Source organism: Euwallacea fornicatus, chromosome 28 (genome assembly GCF_040115645.1).
Source record: "Euwallacea fornicatus isolate EFF26 chromosome 28, ASM4011564v1, whole genome shotgun sequence".
Taxonomy (NCBI): domain Eukaryota; kingdom Metazoa; phylum Arthropoda; class Insecta; order Coleoptera; family Curculionidae; genus Euwallacea; species Euwallacea fornicatus.
In genome coordinates this window covers 2073071-2091666 of record NC_089568.1, presented here as the reverse complement: position 1 = coordinate 2091666, position 18596 = coordinate 2073071, and the positions used below count along the sequence as shown (strand labels likewise).

Here is an 18596-nt window from a genome sequence, read left to right as displayed (position 1 = left end):
GCAAAGCTCTTATTACACGGCAAGATGTAGTATTGAACAGAGTGGCGCCTTTTCGACGGATTTATGGGGTTTAGGCAAAACGATAAATGTATCTTTCCCATAAGAAGCAATGTTTTAGAAAGAATATTATCCGTTAGATTTGGGAGAGTCAGTCTCGAGGGAAAGTTCTTTCGAAAATATCGCTTCCCATAGGAAAAATACAGTTTTAATTATTTTTCCCGAAACTATTCGAGGCAAATACGTGAAACTTAATAACACGGGAGTCAGTCATGGAATCCAATTGGATGAACCAAAAACACATAGGGGGCCCCATTTAAAATAAGATAACTTTATGTCAGGACTGAAAAACCGCCAGGAATAGATGAACCTAGAGCACGCTGCTGAATTGCAACCTGAGATCTCTAAGATATTGCCATCGGAACTATCGCTCTATCTTCCATAATAGCCAAGATACGGTCTATGAGCGACACATCTTTCTAAATTTTTCACATATTTCACGAAATTCAAATCTGGATCGATGGACAGCTAATAACCCAAGGGGCGATTTGCTCTGAATACGTAGGAATTACGTCAACGTTTTTGTACAATTATACATGTTAAATTTTACCTTATGTCGGACATGCGGATTAGCTAGTTTGAACATGATGATAATTGAAAAGTTATGAAAACTTTTAATGGTCCTCGAATTTGTATGTGGAAAGATAGGAATATTAGAGTGTCGGCCAATGCAGGCCACTGAACCATAAAAGTTTTACAACTCCACGGGATTAATTACAACCTCTCTGTTTTTGTTGGGTTACTACGTGAAATTCTAATTAGCCTTTATTCGAATTTTGCAGCGGATGTTGTTTAAGAATTACTCAGATTTATCTGCTCCCTAATCAACACGCAGCTCAATATTGAGCGTTGGAAACATGCGCGAACCTTTTAGATCCACTTCATAAAGTTTAACAATACTTTTTACTCGAATTTAGGTGCCCATAAACGTAAAACTGTGGTTAAAATTTGTGGCGTCAATTTCCAATATCGAAGCAAAGAGGTTATAAAATTAATGAAATACTGCCGACTCTAAAGCCCATTTCTCTAAAGCTTTTTGTTAGACTGTCCTAAAAACACTTTAAAAGCGAATTTATTTTTTAATACTTGCGTAACTCGAGACCATTTTGGGGACACGAAAGCGCTCTTGCAGAAGCTTTCCACACTAACAAGTCATTTTCTTATATTTACCTATTTTCCAGTGCATAAAGTTTTTACTACATTTTAGCAGATTGGAACATTGGGCCCCAACTTATTGTTTAATGCGGGCATAAAGAACTTCCTTCCGATGGACTTTTATTCGGTATGTGAAGAACATTTGCCAGAATGGTATCTTTAACATTGCGAACGTGACTTTGATATGTACGTGTTTTACTTAGGCACGAAATATGCATATCGACGAATATTTGCGCCGTAAGATGGTATTCCAGGTATGGCTAAGAAATGTAGCGTTGCCATTCCTGATGGAGTTCAAATTCTGGATGGTTCGCATATTTCCTTAATTAAAGTCCACATCTAGAAATTAATCGGAATTGCGTGCATTTACCGCAGATATTTAAGCGGGATACCTTCCGCAACAAATGCAGCGTTCTTTCTCATTATTTATGCATTAATACCGACACCCTTTAGCTTGGTGAGATATACTTCATAAATGCAAATCGGCTCGTCTGTATCAATAAGCAGAGAGCCCGTTTGAGTGAAACAATTTTGCTCAGCTAGAAAAGCCATTTTCCCTGATTTACATATTATTTGAGTCTGTCATTATTATAGCTTAATCCGTCTTGCGCCTTACTTTATATTAATGTAAATTAGGGCATTAAAAGTTCGAAACGAGAAGCCGACCCAAAGCTCTACAAGTCTATGCGGCAAATCCTCTTGCTTTCTGTCTTTTCGGGGTACAATATTATTTTAGCTGATCCAATTTGAACACCTTCTTTACCTACCAACTAATAATTCCGTGAGGATGACAAAACACTGTATAATACATATATATCCTTCGCCTACGGCCCAAAAGGAAATAGTAACAAATAGCCTAACAAATTTCACGCCGCTAGAATTTATTTTCATTAAGTGAGTCACTTTGAGGAACTTTCCGACTCATTCTTTAAACGACAAACTGAAGTTTTAGTTTCTCATTTCCAGCGAAGTTAGATGATCGCCAAAGTGCCTAAGAGGCTCTTAAAAGTTTAAATGCCTGTTGCAAAGATTTTCTTTAGTCTTGGGCCATATTTTATGTTTAAAAGCATGCTGATTTGTGCAGTCTTCGACTCTAGGAAACGCAGTTTAGGGGCTCTTGAGTGAAAGTTGAAAACTTTGTTTTCGTTTAATGGCAACGATGCTACGGCATGGAGCTGGTAATCTCACTCATATTTTATTCGTCATTGCAGACGAAAGATGATTTGCGGAAATCGAAATGCATCATTCTTCCCACGGTTAAGTGAGTATCCAGCAAGGGCCCGTTGTCTTCGTCCCGACGCGCGTTAAACGCGTTTGCGGAGGCAGCGTTCATTTCGCATAAGCAATCATCCTGGCGAACACGTGATTTCAGTCATTAAGTGTCCCGTGAGGCACATAATTCTGTATTTTTGAAATAAATATTTAAAAAAAAAACGCACAAACATGATAAGAATAACAGAAAGACTACAACTACAGAACAGATGGAAAAAGAACACCAACAACTCAACTATACTGAGCCCACTTTACTTAACGAGACAGACAAAACAATCCCGCCTCCTTTTCCCTTCGAACACCCTTTGGGAGCACTTCCAGATGTAATGTGATAGTATTTAATCACCAAAAGATTACCATTGTACCACAGGCAGAAAGACCTAACAGGTCGATAGTCTATTTCCGAGGAAATAAAGATTGTTTATATATGTACAGGAATCCAAATATACAATAATATACAGGGGGTTCCGTTAAATAAAATGAATAAATATTTTGACCTGTCTTTATGCAACACCCTATATGATAAAAAATATTTTTAAAATGTAGGCTGTATGTTCACGTATAACTTTTATACGAACAGTTTTTTTTTAATTTTGTAAAATAAGGAAGATATGGTACTTTGTCACACTATTGCGCGACCCTGTATATATATAAAAAAAAATCAAAGTCGCGTAAAAGAAAATGTCACAATAGATTATGTAAATCCATGGGACATTGATGCCAATTAGTGGGTTCTGCTTCTGCGGCTGGTTCCTGGGGTTGTAAAGCATCCGAAGGACCACTTTCGGGTTTTGTCAGACCGACAGGAACTGAAGTTGACTGACTTGAGAAGTAGCCTTCATTCACAACTGAAGCCTTACACTAATTTAGTTAGGTAATCGGTGCAAGTGCGACCACCGTTTTGTGAGTACCTCACTCCGGGAGGTTGCAGCATCGAAATGTTTGTTTTTACAAGTTATGGTGAATTTTAGTGTATGAAAGTGTTTATGGCGGGTTATCTTTTTGAACTGCTCCGTTTGGTTGGTTTTTGGGAACTCCTCAGATAACCCCAGTCTTATATCTTAAAGGTCCTTGCCCTTGTAGACCCTTAGCTGCTGACATCTGGTCTTTTATTTTGATTGGTTGCAACCACCAGACGTTGGCTTTCACTTATCACCCATCGGAGTCGAGTACACTGTTCCACAAAAAGATAGCTCCGCCTATGTTTTTTGGTGTTTGTGTTTAGACTTTCCTTAAGTTTTTCTTTAAGATCATGTTTGTTGGCCAAAAATACCACTCTCTGCAAAAAATCATTCACATCCGCTCCCTTATACTGTAGTATAGCATACTAAACCGAAAATCGGCTTCCACCTAATGATAGCTCCACTTTGGTTTTTATCGTTCATCAATGTGTATTTGTTTACGCTGATTTTTTACTGCGTAAGAACGTTGCTCTGGCAGATCGTGCTCAGTTTCGTTCAGTATTTGCCACAATGGAACGTGGTCGATCTTTAACTGAGGTGGGAAGAACAGAAATTTGAACTCATTATCGTTATGGACGTTCAAATCGTTGGATCGCTCGTGAAATGGGACGTAATCATCGAGTTATTAATTCCTTTTTAAAAGATCCGACCCCTTACGGCAGGAAATAATCCCCAGGGCGACCGAAAAAGTTGACTGTCCGTCAGACAAGACGCATCATTAATGCACCTTCAAACGCGACTGTGTCATAGTAGTACCATCATAAAAGACCAGGACCTTAATGTACCAATTGAAACGGTTAGACGTACGATTCGTGAGTGTGGTTTTATTAAAAATTCGAAAATGCTCAAAGCACCGGAGTTATCTGACGATCACCAGATTCAACGTCTGGCATTTGCTCGTGCTAATGTTCGTACTGATTTTACAAATGTAAGTTGTCAATATTAGCAGCAATTTTATGTAATTGTTCACCACCTTCCATGTAGTTTATTTGGTCTGACGGGAAAAAATGGAATCTGGATGGCCCTGATGGATATAACTCGTACTGGAAAGATTTGAGGAAAGAACCTCGAATTTTTTCACGAAGAAAGTTTGGTGGTGGCACATTGATGGTGTGGGCAGCGTTCAGCGTGCTTAGCGCTACCATCCGCTAAGATGAATTCGGAAGAACATCAAGAACTGCTGTCTTTTGCCTTATCTCGAGGCAAACGATGGTATTCCATTCCAATATCAACAAGACAATGCACCGATTCACGTCTCGCGATCATCGAAAGCTCGGTTTAATGGAGCACAATTGCTGCTGGTCGACTGGCCTTCTCGTTCGCCGGACTTAAACGTAATGGAAAACGTTTGGACGATACTCGTACACCGTGTTTACGCAAATAATCGAAAATATAGTACCGTCCAGGAGCTTAAGAATTCAATTTTTCTTGAATGGGAAAATCTGGATAACAATCTTCTTGTTCGACTTGTAGAATCTATGGATAAACGTTTATTTCGAGTAATTCAGAAGAATGGCGGTGCCACTGATTACTGAAATGTCGTCAATGCTATTATTTTGCTGGTAAGCTGTAAGTAAATTGTCGTTTTTGAAGCGGAGCATTTTGTGGAAGCCGATTTTCGGTTTAGTATATTATACTACAGCATAAGGAAGCGGATGTGAATGATTTTTGCAGAGAGTAGTATTTTTGGGCAACAAACATGATCTTAAAGAAAAACTTAAGGAAAGTCTAAGCGCTTTCGTAAATTACCAAAAAACATATCTTTTTGTGGAACAGTGTATTTGGGAAGATTCTGGGCTCCCTAAGCGTGGGCAATAAACCATACAGCCCGGGCCCTTGAATCTAGTCGAGAACTCTGCTCGGTTTTATAATACGCCCTTCGGCCATTGTTGTCAAAGAACTTAGGAATTTTCCCAAAAGTGTCTGAATTGAGTTCAGGCGGAAAACTTAACCACCGACGTCGGTCGATGTGTTTTTCTCTCACCGACAAGATGTGTCATCAAACGTGTCAACGACGCCAAACTCGCGCGTTACTTTACAGCCTCGGCACTAAATGTGTCACAGCGCAGCCCGTTCTGCGCCATTAAAATTAAAATTTTTTTTTGTTAATCGACCAAAGGGAATATTTTTTCCAAAATTAAATCCGGCTTCTCCCAATTGGTTCTCTCTACGAATTGGCATTTTCATATTAACAAAAACTGATTTAACGGGCTTAGCAAAAGAACGTGTCAGTGATAATTCATATTAATTCTTTTGCAGCAAACAAAACTCTTCGTCAAACGTGTGTTTGAATTTTCAATGTAAAAAGTGCAGGTAATAATAGTCCGACAGTAGTTTTTGTATATTGACATTCCTTGTTAAATACGAGCTTTTTAATGTTTTATGGCAATTCGTGTCCAATTATTTTTAATGATTTGTTGGAATTGCTTAGACAGGTCAATGAATAACGACTGTTTATTTTCGACTTAATATGAGCGATGCTAACAATTCGCAGCGCGAGGGTGCTACTTGTTCCCTAAGCAATATATTATGCTAATAAAGCGTCTGAGTTTATTTCTTTTGGAAATTCAGAAAAATGCTGATAATGCGGGAGAATAATAAGGACTGATCTGTGAAGGCAAGAAATGCGATAAAAGATGTGATAGATGGTTGGATTAGACTATGGAAAAAACCAGGCGGAGAATTAACTAGCGAAACATCGCAGGCACTTTGCCACTTCTTCAGTTCTCAAGAGCGGAAGTGATTTGTATGAATGAAATAAAAGGTATTTATGATATCGTTTTTCTGACTCTGCACTCTTCAATATAGCCAAATATTGCCCTTCAAGTGTTACCTAACAAGGCTTTCATCGGACGTGAACCGAATTGATTTGATTCAACACCCGACCTCGTTCCATCTGTTTTATGAAAGTTGGTCTGGAGAATGGCAAAAGATCTCGGGAGACACGTCGAATTAAATGTTAAAAAACGAATAAAGTATCGGCTAAAGTTTGTCCTGCTAAATACATCTTCATTCGTGCGACGTACGGGGGTGGTGCCCTTTGGATGGATTTATGGCGTCTAGGCAAAACCGTAATAGAACATTGTCTGCATGTTCTCAGGTCCAATTTCCAAGTGAAGTTTTACGGTCTGATTGTTTTATGGTTAACTTGATTCGTTTTAGATATATAAGACGTTTTTAAAAAATCCTCTATGGAATTGGAAATTGGCCCAGTATCTCGGCAGCTATGAAACGGAGAGCAAAAGTTCGAAGAGCAATATTTTAGAGATTTTGGGGTGTAATTCAGTAATGTATCCCGAACTTCTCCATTGAGGGCGGTTTTTCAGTTCTGATGTAAATTTGTTTTTTTTTTAATGCCGCATCCTCCATGTTACTGATGTATTCGATAGATCTTTTTTAGCCGACATCACTGACGCTGATCAATACATAATTTCTGAAAAATTATTCCGATATGTATTTTTCCCGTAAGAGTCAATGTATTGGAAAGAGCATATCACCATTTAGCTCCGACAGTTATGTGGGTACAGTAAGTTCCGTAACACCATGCGATACCTCATTACGTCATATATTGTATATATATATAAAAAAAATATATAGAAAATGGAAGACAAAAATGAAAACTAGTCACTTTCAGGACAATTCAAAGAACTTTAAATGTTTTCTCTTCTAGATAACTAACTTTTGATATGAAAGGTTTTTCATCTGTTTGCAAATCGCGCCTATAAGTTGTTCGCTTATTAAACGATTAGTCATACAAGTCGTATTTAAATATATAAAAAACTGCTTCGAACCGAATTAACGAGATCTATGTAACCAAAAGTGTCCTTTCTTACACTATTCATCTTTCGACCTTCTTAGGCCTTCCTAGGCCCTCTCTGAGAGCGGTGGAAAGGTCGCAGTAAAAATCTGAAGGTGAAAATTCGTTTAGTGTTGCAGTTCCGTGAAGCAAAAGTTTTTGGTGAAATTTAAGAATTGAGGTGTTCTTAAAAATTCGTTAATCGAAAATAAGGTGCCTTAGGCATCTTGGCTATGCATGCAATATTGCTTCGTTTTGCTGTTGCAGGGCGTTAAAGTTCTCAAATCAATGTCGTTTTTTTTTTGATAATTACTAAATGCTTCCATAGATTTTCACAAATTTTCGAACTAAAAATTAGTAAATAAATTGACGTGTTTTGACGTCAGTAGGATATTTTTTCAAAGCGTGAAAATGTTATAAATGGCGTGTGGTTTGCAAATGAAACTTTGTTACCCCCTAAATGAAGGACTTTAAATTTTCCCCTGCCACTGGTGGATATTATTGGCCAGCTGGCTTATTTTCAAATTTTTTCCTCTCATAAAATTTTCGCCAGACATACAGTTTATGCGCGAATTTTAACATTTCTCCCCATTAAAAAAGCTTGTCAAAACACGCCAATTTTTGTAGTAACCTTTAGTTTCAAAATTAGTGAAAATGGGTAAACGGGTTTGGCAATAATGTATTTCGAAAAAACGACATTAATTCGAAACTTCGCCACCCTATAGTGGCGCAACGAGGCAACATTGGATATAGGTAAGTTTGCCTAGAACGCCTTACTTTCGTTTAAGAAATTTTCGGTCGAGCGTTGTACGGTCATTTTAGGAACACCCCGTATACTTACTTGAAATGTGTATAGAATATATTATGTGAAGTCGCATCTTTTCAGTCTATAAATAGAAAGCACATTCGTCAACTTCTTCTACTTTTAACATTTCAACCATTATTGGAAAACTCGAGTTTTCGTGGAAGTCCAGATAAATTTTTAGGGCGAGGGAAGTTAAGTTGAAAACTTGTTCCCTGAACAGCTTTTCCTGAAGAATCTTATTTTATAGATTAAAAATACCCGAACGAGCACCGTTTTATAATTATTTTGTTACTTGTTGCATTTTTTAGAATATTAAAATTCTCAATTTTGAGAAGTCAAACTATGCCACGAAACCTATAGAGAAAACGGTTGCGTGTTTTATTGAGAAATGAGTATTAGAAAGTTCGACTCAAACTGCGGGCCTGAAAATCCTGAATAATAGAAGAACGACGCCTGATCTGAAATGCGAATTTACGTGGGGTAGTATTTTACCAACACGACCCCATTTATTTGCCATTTTATGATATTGCATAAATACAGTCCAATTAAATCTCTATTAATTCTCTTTCGGACTCTCTAATCTTTAACAAATAAAACACAAATGTACAATTAATATATATTATATTTATAATGCAGGAATTCTGTTCAACAACTAAATACACGTAATAATATGGAACGGAGCAGACAATTTCTAGTTACGAACGGTAAATATTTGAAAGCCGCTATGATTAAAACAATGATTTATTAAAAATCATGTGAAATTATATTCGATAAGTCAACCTAGGATTGTTGGACCATTTTACAATTAATAAATTATCACAGATTAGTAATTCTTTTATACAGAACGATAAATTTGTTAAATGCTACTCTACCAGATTTCTAGTGAAAGCGTATATTCAAAGTGCAGTTTTGAAATGTTTTCCTTTATACACAAAATAATTCTTCAATTTCGTTTGTTAAAATTAACCTTCTCAAGGAGTATCTCGAAAACAGGAAAAGGCCACAAATGAAAGCCTTGATAAATTTTGAATATGTCGTAGTAGATCCTAAACTAAAGAGATTGAACATCTCCCTTGCTTGTAAACAATATAACTATCTATATTAATTTTATACAGCTTCACGAGTACCTATATCTAGAAATTAATTTATTGTTACAAATACAATAAAAGCCTACATTTATTATAGTACAATACGTAGTAATGTCAATAAACATGTTTGCAGTATTTAATACGTACATGTAAAAAACCACAGCCATTTTATAATAATTTACAATTTATGTATTACTAAATTTAGTAATGAAACTTTTGCAATTTGGACTTGAAAGGCCGACATTCAGATAGTTAAGCCACCATCAAATTTCGCGTTTACTTACATAATTTACACATACCGGATTTAAACTGAGCACACCACATTTATAGCGTTCGACCTGCGGAAGCACATCATATGATCGCAAGTCCACCAAGCATGAAGATTATATTGTTCAACACACAAATAACCATGAAAAATACGTCACTTCTTGCGCTGGAGGAGATCGGAGGAGATGAAGATGAAAGGGCACTGGCATCGATTTTTAAGCATTCCGCATGCTCAGTGTAGTCCACTCGGGTTATTGCGCAGTAATGGGTGTGGACGCAGACGTCATCGCAGGAGGTGGGTGGTCGGTTGTGGATGCGAACTGAGTTTGCTTTGTAATACCTGGAACAATGGTAAGCAATGGATACATGGTAATTCAGACTAGAGAGATTCCATGGGACTAAGCATTTAGATCCTGGCTCGTCTTTGGGGCGCACAGCAGTTCCAGTAACGAATTGTCATTTTTGGATGACAACGCGACTTCTAATTGTTGCTATTTTCTGACTCGCAAAAACGGCGTAATAACTATTATCTCACGAATGTTAATAAATGTACTAATTCTCATCTAATTGAGGTGCATATGACAAGATGAAAAGCTGACTATGAAATTCTATGACTGCCGAAGTGGGATATGTTTAATAGATGTCGTGTCGGCGTTATAGTTGGAGAAGGAATTAGCATTTATTTAGATAGTTATTTGCAAAGCATTGATGCTTCGTCGTAAGGAAATAATCGCTGGTTAGTAAGGAGTTGAAAAGACCTTTTATCGGATAACAGTTTCGTTAAAGTTTTATTGCCATGGATTTCAATCGTGTTTTTTGTGTATTAGATTTGAAGAAATAACATCCAACTCTTGTTACATCACAGGATGGTGCAGCTTTGCTAAGTCCAAGCCTATGTATACAGAGTATAACAAAATTTTGGGACGCGCAGAATATTTCGTTAGCCGCTTATAGGAATTTAATGAGATTTTGTACACATGGGTACGAAATTATTCCGGATCAACTGACGAGTTCCGCATTGCTGCTACGCTTACTGTTATCCAGGAAGTTGATGTTGACCTGCATATTTTAAATGGAATAGCCTGTATAATATTGCATTTCTGAATTCATCTTGGAACTTGGGATGCATAACAATTTTGGAAGATTGCTTAGCATAAGAAATTGTTTCAAACCATGTTTAGTCCTCTTGTAAATGAAGCCGAGTTTATAATAGACGATCGACTTTAGCCCTTAAAATGCAATATGCATTGCCCAGTGACTAAAGATGTTCGTAAAAAGTATTTGATGCATAAAGAATTGTTCACTTGTATGCAGTTAACTCCATTAATCTTTTATTTTCAAATAGAAAGATATTCATTGTAGCATGTCAACCGAAAGGTAATTCAACATGGTATAGTTAGAACTAAAACTGAATCTGCTGTATCCTTAAAAAAATTGAATAAATTCTATATTTTAAAATAATTAAGAGTTTTCATCTTAGCTTCCTAGAAATCCTAGATCCTAAATATAGATCTATTCTTATTTTACTTTGAAGGAAAGTTAAAAAATGACAATAAGACGTAGAATTTCTCAATGGTCTTCAACGTAAACAACTTTTTTGATACAAAATATTGTGATTTCCATGGAATTCATCATTAGTAGTTGAATTCAGTTAGATCAATGGATCAAATGGATCGTTCATCTGAGAAGCAGAATATTGAAATTTTAAAATCTTTTTGGCGCCTGGTGTGCGCAAAAGAACTTAGGAAGAGGTCTGTTTCATATTTAGTGAGATGTATCAGGATCGATCTATTTATGAAACTGTAGTTTGTTGAATTAATAAAATATTTTAACCAACTGAAAGTGTGAATGCTGTTCCTAAATGTGGTCGAACAGCAACTGATAACGATGAATTTGATGTATTTGCAAAATTAGTAAGTCATCTTGTAAAATGAGAAAAATTTCATCCATACAAAGCTTCCCTTTCTCCAGGGTTGACACCTAAAGGTTTTGATCGCAAGATGGAATTTTGTGAATTAACGCAAAAAAGGTATTTAGGATAATAGGTCCTTTTCGAAAGTTTTATTTTCGGATGAAGTAATGTCTTGCTTAAAAGGATCTATTCATGCCCTACAGACAATCCTTACAAGATGCAGACTCTTCACACACAACATCCGCAAAAACTCAGTGTATGGACTGGCGCAATTGATCACCAGCTAATCGGGCCACTTTTCATAGAGGGAAACTTAAACAACGCACCATACTTACACTTATTCCAAATTGAAATAGTTCCGTCAATTGCCGCAATTTTTCCTGGAGAAAATGGGAAAAGAGCAGCCAATAATATTTGGTTCACATTACATCGTGCTGTGCCTGTGAAAATGCATCTTGTTGAGATTTCCTTTAGGAGACGGTAAGAGGCACAATACAGAATGGCCGCCACGATGTCCAGATCTTAGACCCGTCGATTTTTTTGTGAGGTCACTTAAAAGGTTCCGTGTAAAAAGTAGACCGCAAAACGTAGATGAGTTACGTCTCAGAATTCAAAATAATAACAGAAGCAACATTGGATCATTGCATCAAAGAATTCGAAGAACGACTCAGTCGTTGCCAAATTGTTATTGGAGCTCCGTTTGAGCGTTTATCGTAGGAATTTCAATTTTGTTTGATGTAACAGTGAGTTACTTTATTTTGTATCTAGTAATTTTAATTTTTAAGGAAACTGTGGATCCAGTTTTAATTCTGACTACATCATAGTATCTTTTATTGAATTATTTTTCATTTGATATACTCTAGTGAGCACCTTTCGATTTGAAAATAAAAACTTACCAGGGGTAGCTGGATAGGGGTGAAATATTTGAACATCCACGATAATGCGGGAAGCGTCTCTTTAAGCCGTGTTTAAAATTTTTGAAAACTATCAAGTACATGGAAGTAATAAACGTGTTGCAACACTTTTTACATCACTGTGTGCATATTGTGCGCAATGCCAAAATCGCTTTCCACTTAAATATATGAGCCTGAGAATTTTGTGTTCATAATATAATTAACTATCACATCAGAAACTAATTAAGGAGATATCGGGAAGCGAGTACTCACTTGTTAAAAACGCTGTTGTCAGTTGAGGTCTCTTGCGTAAACTTGTCTGCCAGAGTATGCAAATTTGCAGGAGTTATGTCGTTAATTCCATAGTAAGTGCTAAAGTTATACTCCACTATCCAATCTGCCTTCCCGTTGCTATTAGCAGCCGTCAAGTCGAGATAATACTGGGTGTAGTCGAAAACCTGCAACAAGCATAATTGCTTTAGTTGGTAATTCTCGATGCAGGTGAGTTAGCTGTTTGGAAAGAAAGGCACAAATTGATGGATCGAACGAAAGCTAAAGAAATGAGGGGCATTTGCATAACCATATTTCTGATGTCGTGTTTTCCTCAAAGACAGACAAATTATGCATTAGTTCTAAATGAAACATAATAATGCAAATTTCCATCCTAACTAAAACATAAACTTCATCGGAATTGTAATGTAAGTCGACGCAAGCTGTCAATAAACTTACACGTAGCGGATTTGCTTATTCTGTTTCCCTGTTTGTCAGACGCAAACAGACTTTAACTTCGACCTATCTCACTATATTCGTGTTTAAACAGTCTCAGCACACAACTGAGTCTGGATCACAAGAGAGACGTAGCTTAGAATATTTATTTAGATGTCGAAGTTTCCTTATTTTTCTACATGTGCCCAATAGGGAATGGTTTGGATCAATATTTGACTATTCAAACCTCGTATAGGTGACACAGATAAGCTAGATATCATTCGGAATTGGCCTTCAATGTGGGATATCCAATACACCACTCCAACTTTAGCTTGAGCGAATTATTTCCGCAAGATACAAGGCAACATATCTTTGGTTTATCTCCCCCAAGGAGGATGCCTACTGCGGATTTCCCTATATATAAACCTATTCCAAAAGCATATTCCAAACCTATATACATGCATATAAAGGTGTTTGCCAGTGATCCAAGCGGGAACTGATAGCTACAAGTCTCATTTCCGTTTCCGCACTTTCATATCCTCTCGCAGGAGCTGCAGTATTGCCAGAGTTGTGTGTATATTTAACTAAGGAACGGATAAAGGAGAAGCGCTGGCGCAGATATTCTGTCAAGGATGAGCTGAGCAGCGGTAATTAAGAGCTGGGAAAATGGACTGCAATAATTTATTAAGTTTCGTATTAATTTAACAAAGTAACGACAAGAAGGATCGAGCGTCATAGCGTGTATGGGCCAGGTGAGATAGTAAATGTACTTTAAATACATAGAAGCTGGGGTTTAAACAGAGGAGAAGACACTTCATATGCGCTTGATGATCGCTACGTAGGGTGGACACCATTTCCAATTTGATTTTTTCCTTTCAGATGAATTTCAGAAATAAATTATTATATATATATATACAAACAAAAATTATTGTACATGTATTTAAAATACAATGCAAAATAGAACAGGCAATCGATCTACACGGTCTTCCAGCCCAATGCTGTAATAACACTACCTGTTGTATAATCAGATTACATTTCTACTGACTTAATCTACTTTGTTCCGCCTTCCAACATAAAGTTCTTGCGAAGTACGTTCGGGATGTTTGTGACGTGGTTCTTGCGTCGGTCTTGACAAACATAATGACTTTATTATTTTCCAGCTTTCCTCATTGTCCATCCACCGTTGTCGTACTGACTTAAGTCTATCTGTCACTCTCGGCGTGCCAGTTAGTTGGTACAGTAGGTTTGGACGGGGGTTATGCTGGGTGTCCCAGATCAAAGTGCAAATATTTTAACCGCGGTTTCTACTAATGAAATTAACAAACGCGTATTTTTTCTTTTTGTCCAAAAGTCGGTCGTTCAAGTTCTAGAGATCTTTGAATTCCATTTGGATAAAATAATTTGTGTTGGAAGCGCCCCTCAAAGGATTTTCGTTAAATTTGGTGTACAAATGTTTTTCGATCGTAGCAGTTCACAGATTAAAAAATGAAATATACCGCCTTGCCATGACATACATATAAGGGCCGGACTAAGGATATAGAGGCCCGCATTTATTTAACCGTTAAATATTTCGATTAAGTGATTACACTACTTGATTGTACCTTTCATTTAGAAACTTTTTTTTATCTCTTGGAGATTTTTCGCAGATTGCGTCGTTTTCTCATAGTAGTTATCTTAAAGCAATTCTTATCTTCCTCGGATTAGACCGTGTCTGCCTAAAGTCATTTATTAAATTATTTGAAACAAAGTAATAAAGAAGAATGAAATTGTACAATACAAAAATTGTTCAAAGTGAGCACGAGTTCCTGGATTTTCTTTAAACGATAAGAGTGATACTTTTCTCGACGTAACACCCTTTGAATACTACTTTTTGGAATCATTAAGTCATGCTCGGCATTTTTTAAACTACTAATTTTATTATCCTCAAAGTAATTGATTATTTCTTGCTCATCATCTACCCCATGATGCTTAATATCATAATTTTCTCCTAGCTGAGGAGGGAAACTACCAAATTCCCTCAACCTCATATGAACATTTGTAAACGTTCTTGCATTTGGAAGTCGTCGATTAGGAAATCGCTGATGGTAGAGGACTCTAGCTCTATGAGCATTTTGTCTGCACTCACCATAAATCAAGTGAATATCAGCATACTCGAGATCGCTAAACGGAAGAGCCATTGTAAAGCAAATAAAAATTATTTTTATGTTATTTTACAATTAAATATGGCAATAATAGCATTAACGAGTAATACCTACTGCTAGTTGACCACGACATGCCAGAAAATGACAATCACAATGATTTTTTTGACAGGGAGAATGACGTGGCTATTCGAGCCATGGTCCACTTAACATCAACAAATTCCTGCAATAAAAGGGCGCCAACTTTGGGATCGCTACTACGAGAAAACGACGCATTCTGCGAAAACTCTCCAAGGGACAAAAAAGTTTCTAACTGAAGGGTATAATCAAGTAGTGTAATCACTTGATCGAAATATTTAACGGTTAAATAAATACGGGCCCTTATATTCATGGTCCGGCCCTTATATTTGTGTTATGGCAAAGCTGCATATTAATTTTTTTTATTTGTAAACTGCTGCGCTCGAAAAATGTTTGTACACCAAATTTCACGACTATTCGTAGAAGGGCTCTTCCAACAAAAATTATTTCATCCAAATGGGGCCCCATATTTAAATATCTCTAGAACTTGAACGGCCGACTTTAGGGCAAAAGGAAAAAATACGCGTTTGTCAATTTCATTAGTAGAAACCGCGGTTAAAATATTTGTACTTTGATCTGGGACACCCTGTATAGTGGATTGTTCGGGTGTCTAATTCTAGTGATTGTTCTCAAAACAATTTATTCGGTAGTTTGTGTGTATCTCGTGGTTTTATCTGTGGCATTTGGTAGGAAAGTACAGCCATACTCTACAAATGGATCTGTATATACATATGTTCCTGCCTGTTAAATTTTAATTTGTTGTCCAAATTCACCCCGAAATGCTTTATGCTCCGACTGTGTTTCCATATTTGTCCGGCAGTTAAAATAGAAGGTGAGTTACGTTTAATTCTGTGATAGGGTACTAGTAAATGCTTTTGTTCTCGTTTGCTTTGAGCCTCTATTTATATAACTAATTCGTGTCATTGTCTGCCAGTGATTCTGGCCCCCCTGCTGCCCTCCGTGTATTTTTAACCATGGAATACGAGTGCTGTGTCGTCGGCATACGCCGCTCCGTCGAAGAAGTCTGGCCGTTGAACGTTGTGCTTATTAATATCACGGCAGTGAATATTGGAAAGCAATGGAGACAACGGAGAGCCCTGCGGTCAGCCCTGTTGTGGGGAGAACGAGAAGAGAGAGGTCTGGTTGATTTTTATTTCTAGTTTCGGACCACACAGCAGGTTTGTTACTATGTACAACAAGTATTTGGTGACACCCGTGCAATATAGTTTAAATAGTAGTGCCGCAGGCCACGCAGAATCGTAGGCTTTGTTGATGTCCAACAGTGGTACGGATGATCGACAGTTTTGTTAGTGAGTAGTCTGCATGTTGTTAATCAGAGCGTATAGTGGGTGTGTCGTCGAGTTTTCCCTTTAAAACCAAACTGGTATCTTGGCATCTGCCTTTTTGTTGGTTTTTGATTATTTGTTCGAACAGTTTACTAACAGTTGACTGTAGTGTGATCGGTCTGTAGTGTCCCGTTTCAGTGTTGTCCGTCCCATTTTTCTGGAATCGGTATTACTGTACTGGTCTTCCACGACTGGGGAATTTAATTTTCCATAATGCAGTCATTCATTTTATCTGAAATTAATTTCCCTGTGCCTGCTGATAGATTTTTAAGGGCCTCCGTCTTAATTTCATCTTTTTCCCGCATCGTATTTTCAAGTTTAGCTAGTGCCTCGTCCAACTTCAAGGTGCCAACTTTTTCGTATTTCCAGTTCTTGTTAGTGATGTCATCAAAGTAACTGTAATATCACTGACGCACCGATATCCAGTTTTGTTGGTGATATTTAATATCTAGTGAGATCGTAAAGGCCTTTTGGTAATATTCTGCAAATGTAGCGGTCTTCTCCTTGTTTGTACTCAATTCTTTTTCGTCCTTCACAGTTATATTCGCATGGCTAATTTTATTGTTTTTTTTCCTTTAGTCCAGTACGTTCGTCCGCATCCCGTTTCCCCCTCCCGGCAGGCGTCCGGCCATTTACTCTTCTTGTCTTGTCATATCATCTTCTTAATATCTCTATTAAGGGTGTTCATTTTTGGTTTTAACGTGTTTGTTTGTACAATCGATATATTTCCTTTTAATATTTGATTAGTTTCAAGATGTAGTTTGGTATTCAATAACGATAAAATCTGTTTTTACATTTTGGTTAATATGTTTCTACGGCTTTTGTAGCTTCCCCCTGTAGCTCCTTTATAGAACTCGTATGCTCTGCGTTCATTATATAATTGTCAATGTATTCTTGGACCATTATTATATCGGTTTTTTTCACGTATATGTTTGCCTTATTTGACTGTTCCGTGTATGTATCCAGTGTCAACACCAAATCTATATTGAACACCATTGCCAGGTGATCCGAGCGTAATCCATTCGTCAAGCCTACGTTGCTTAGGCTGTTAGTAAGATTACGTGTGTGTAGGAATATGTCTGGAGTTGAATCCTCATTTTCCGGCATTAGGAATGTTGGTGGCGTCAGTCGTCTCACAAAGTCAGACCTTGTTAAAAAGTCATGTAGTGTTTATTTGTGTGTTTATTTAAATTAAAGTCTCATATTATAATTGCATGTTTATACAAACGTGCCTTTGTAAAAATATTTAATTCTATATTTGACATGGGGTATATGCATGTTAAAATGTAGATGTTCGTTTAGAGGATTGTTTAGGGACGGGGGGTTTGCTTTACCTAGCCTATTTCTAGGTTTGAAAAGTGCAAGGGCATTTTAACAAAAAAATGATATTTTTCTAACAGAGTGGATGCAATTGAATGGCCGTCGCAATTCCACGATTTAAATCCAATTGAACAGTCGTAAAAAATCCTAGATAGTCGCATCCGTTTGAGGAACATTCGTAACAAGGCTGAACTTTTAGAAATAATATTTGACGAGAGGAAAAAACCTCCCGAGGAAATGTGTGTGATTCCTGTTGATTCAATTCGTAGAAGATGTCGGGCAGTGATTAACTCGAAAGGACATGGTAGCAAATATTAAATTGTTTATTCTTTGTGGTGTTAATTCTTTTATCAGCAAAAGTTTTTAAATTTTTTTTCGACTCAAAAATATATTTTTTGATATATATATATATATATATATATATATATTTTCAATATTAATTCGTCCGTTTTAATAGTCGATCTGATGAAAGACTACAATTGCATAGCGACAGTATCTGGACAAGTTGTCTTTAATTTCAGCTGGCTTAAAATAAAAAAAAAATCGAAAGTTTTGCCCGTCCCTGTATATACGTTAATAATATAATAAATATTTTTTTAAAGAAACTGCCCTAATGAAATCAAGCGATTCTAGACACTTACGAAGGAGACTGGTGTATATAATATCATACCAATCGAGCTTTCAACTAAATCCCCGTAGGAAACGACTGTCCTTTGAGATTATCTTATCAACTTTCTTAATTTTGACGTAATCCCCGAGGGCAATATATAAATGTAAAATTTCTCCAAATAACAAACAGAAG

At 36.9% G+C, this 18596-nt stretch overlaps 1 protein-coding gene across 1 annotated transcript in view; it reads right to left on the bottom strand.

Annotated features, from left to right (window-relative positions):
* Positions 1-8651: 8651 nt before the first annotated feature.
* LOC136347417 (acid sphingomyelinase-like phosphodiesterase 3b) overlaps positions 8652-18596 on the bottom strand; it is a 154603-nt gene continuing 144658 nt past the window's right edge. Inside the window, exons 8-9 of the mRNA XM_066297397.1 lie at positions 12481-12665; positions 8652-9742 (exon numbers count right to left, since the gene is read on the bottom strand). Coding sequence (XP_066153494.1) covers positions 9487-9742; positions 12481-12665 — 441 coding nt within the window. The 3' untranslated portion in view covers positions 8652-9486. The remainder of the gene's footprint in view (positions 9743-12480; positions 12666-18596) is intronic.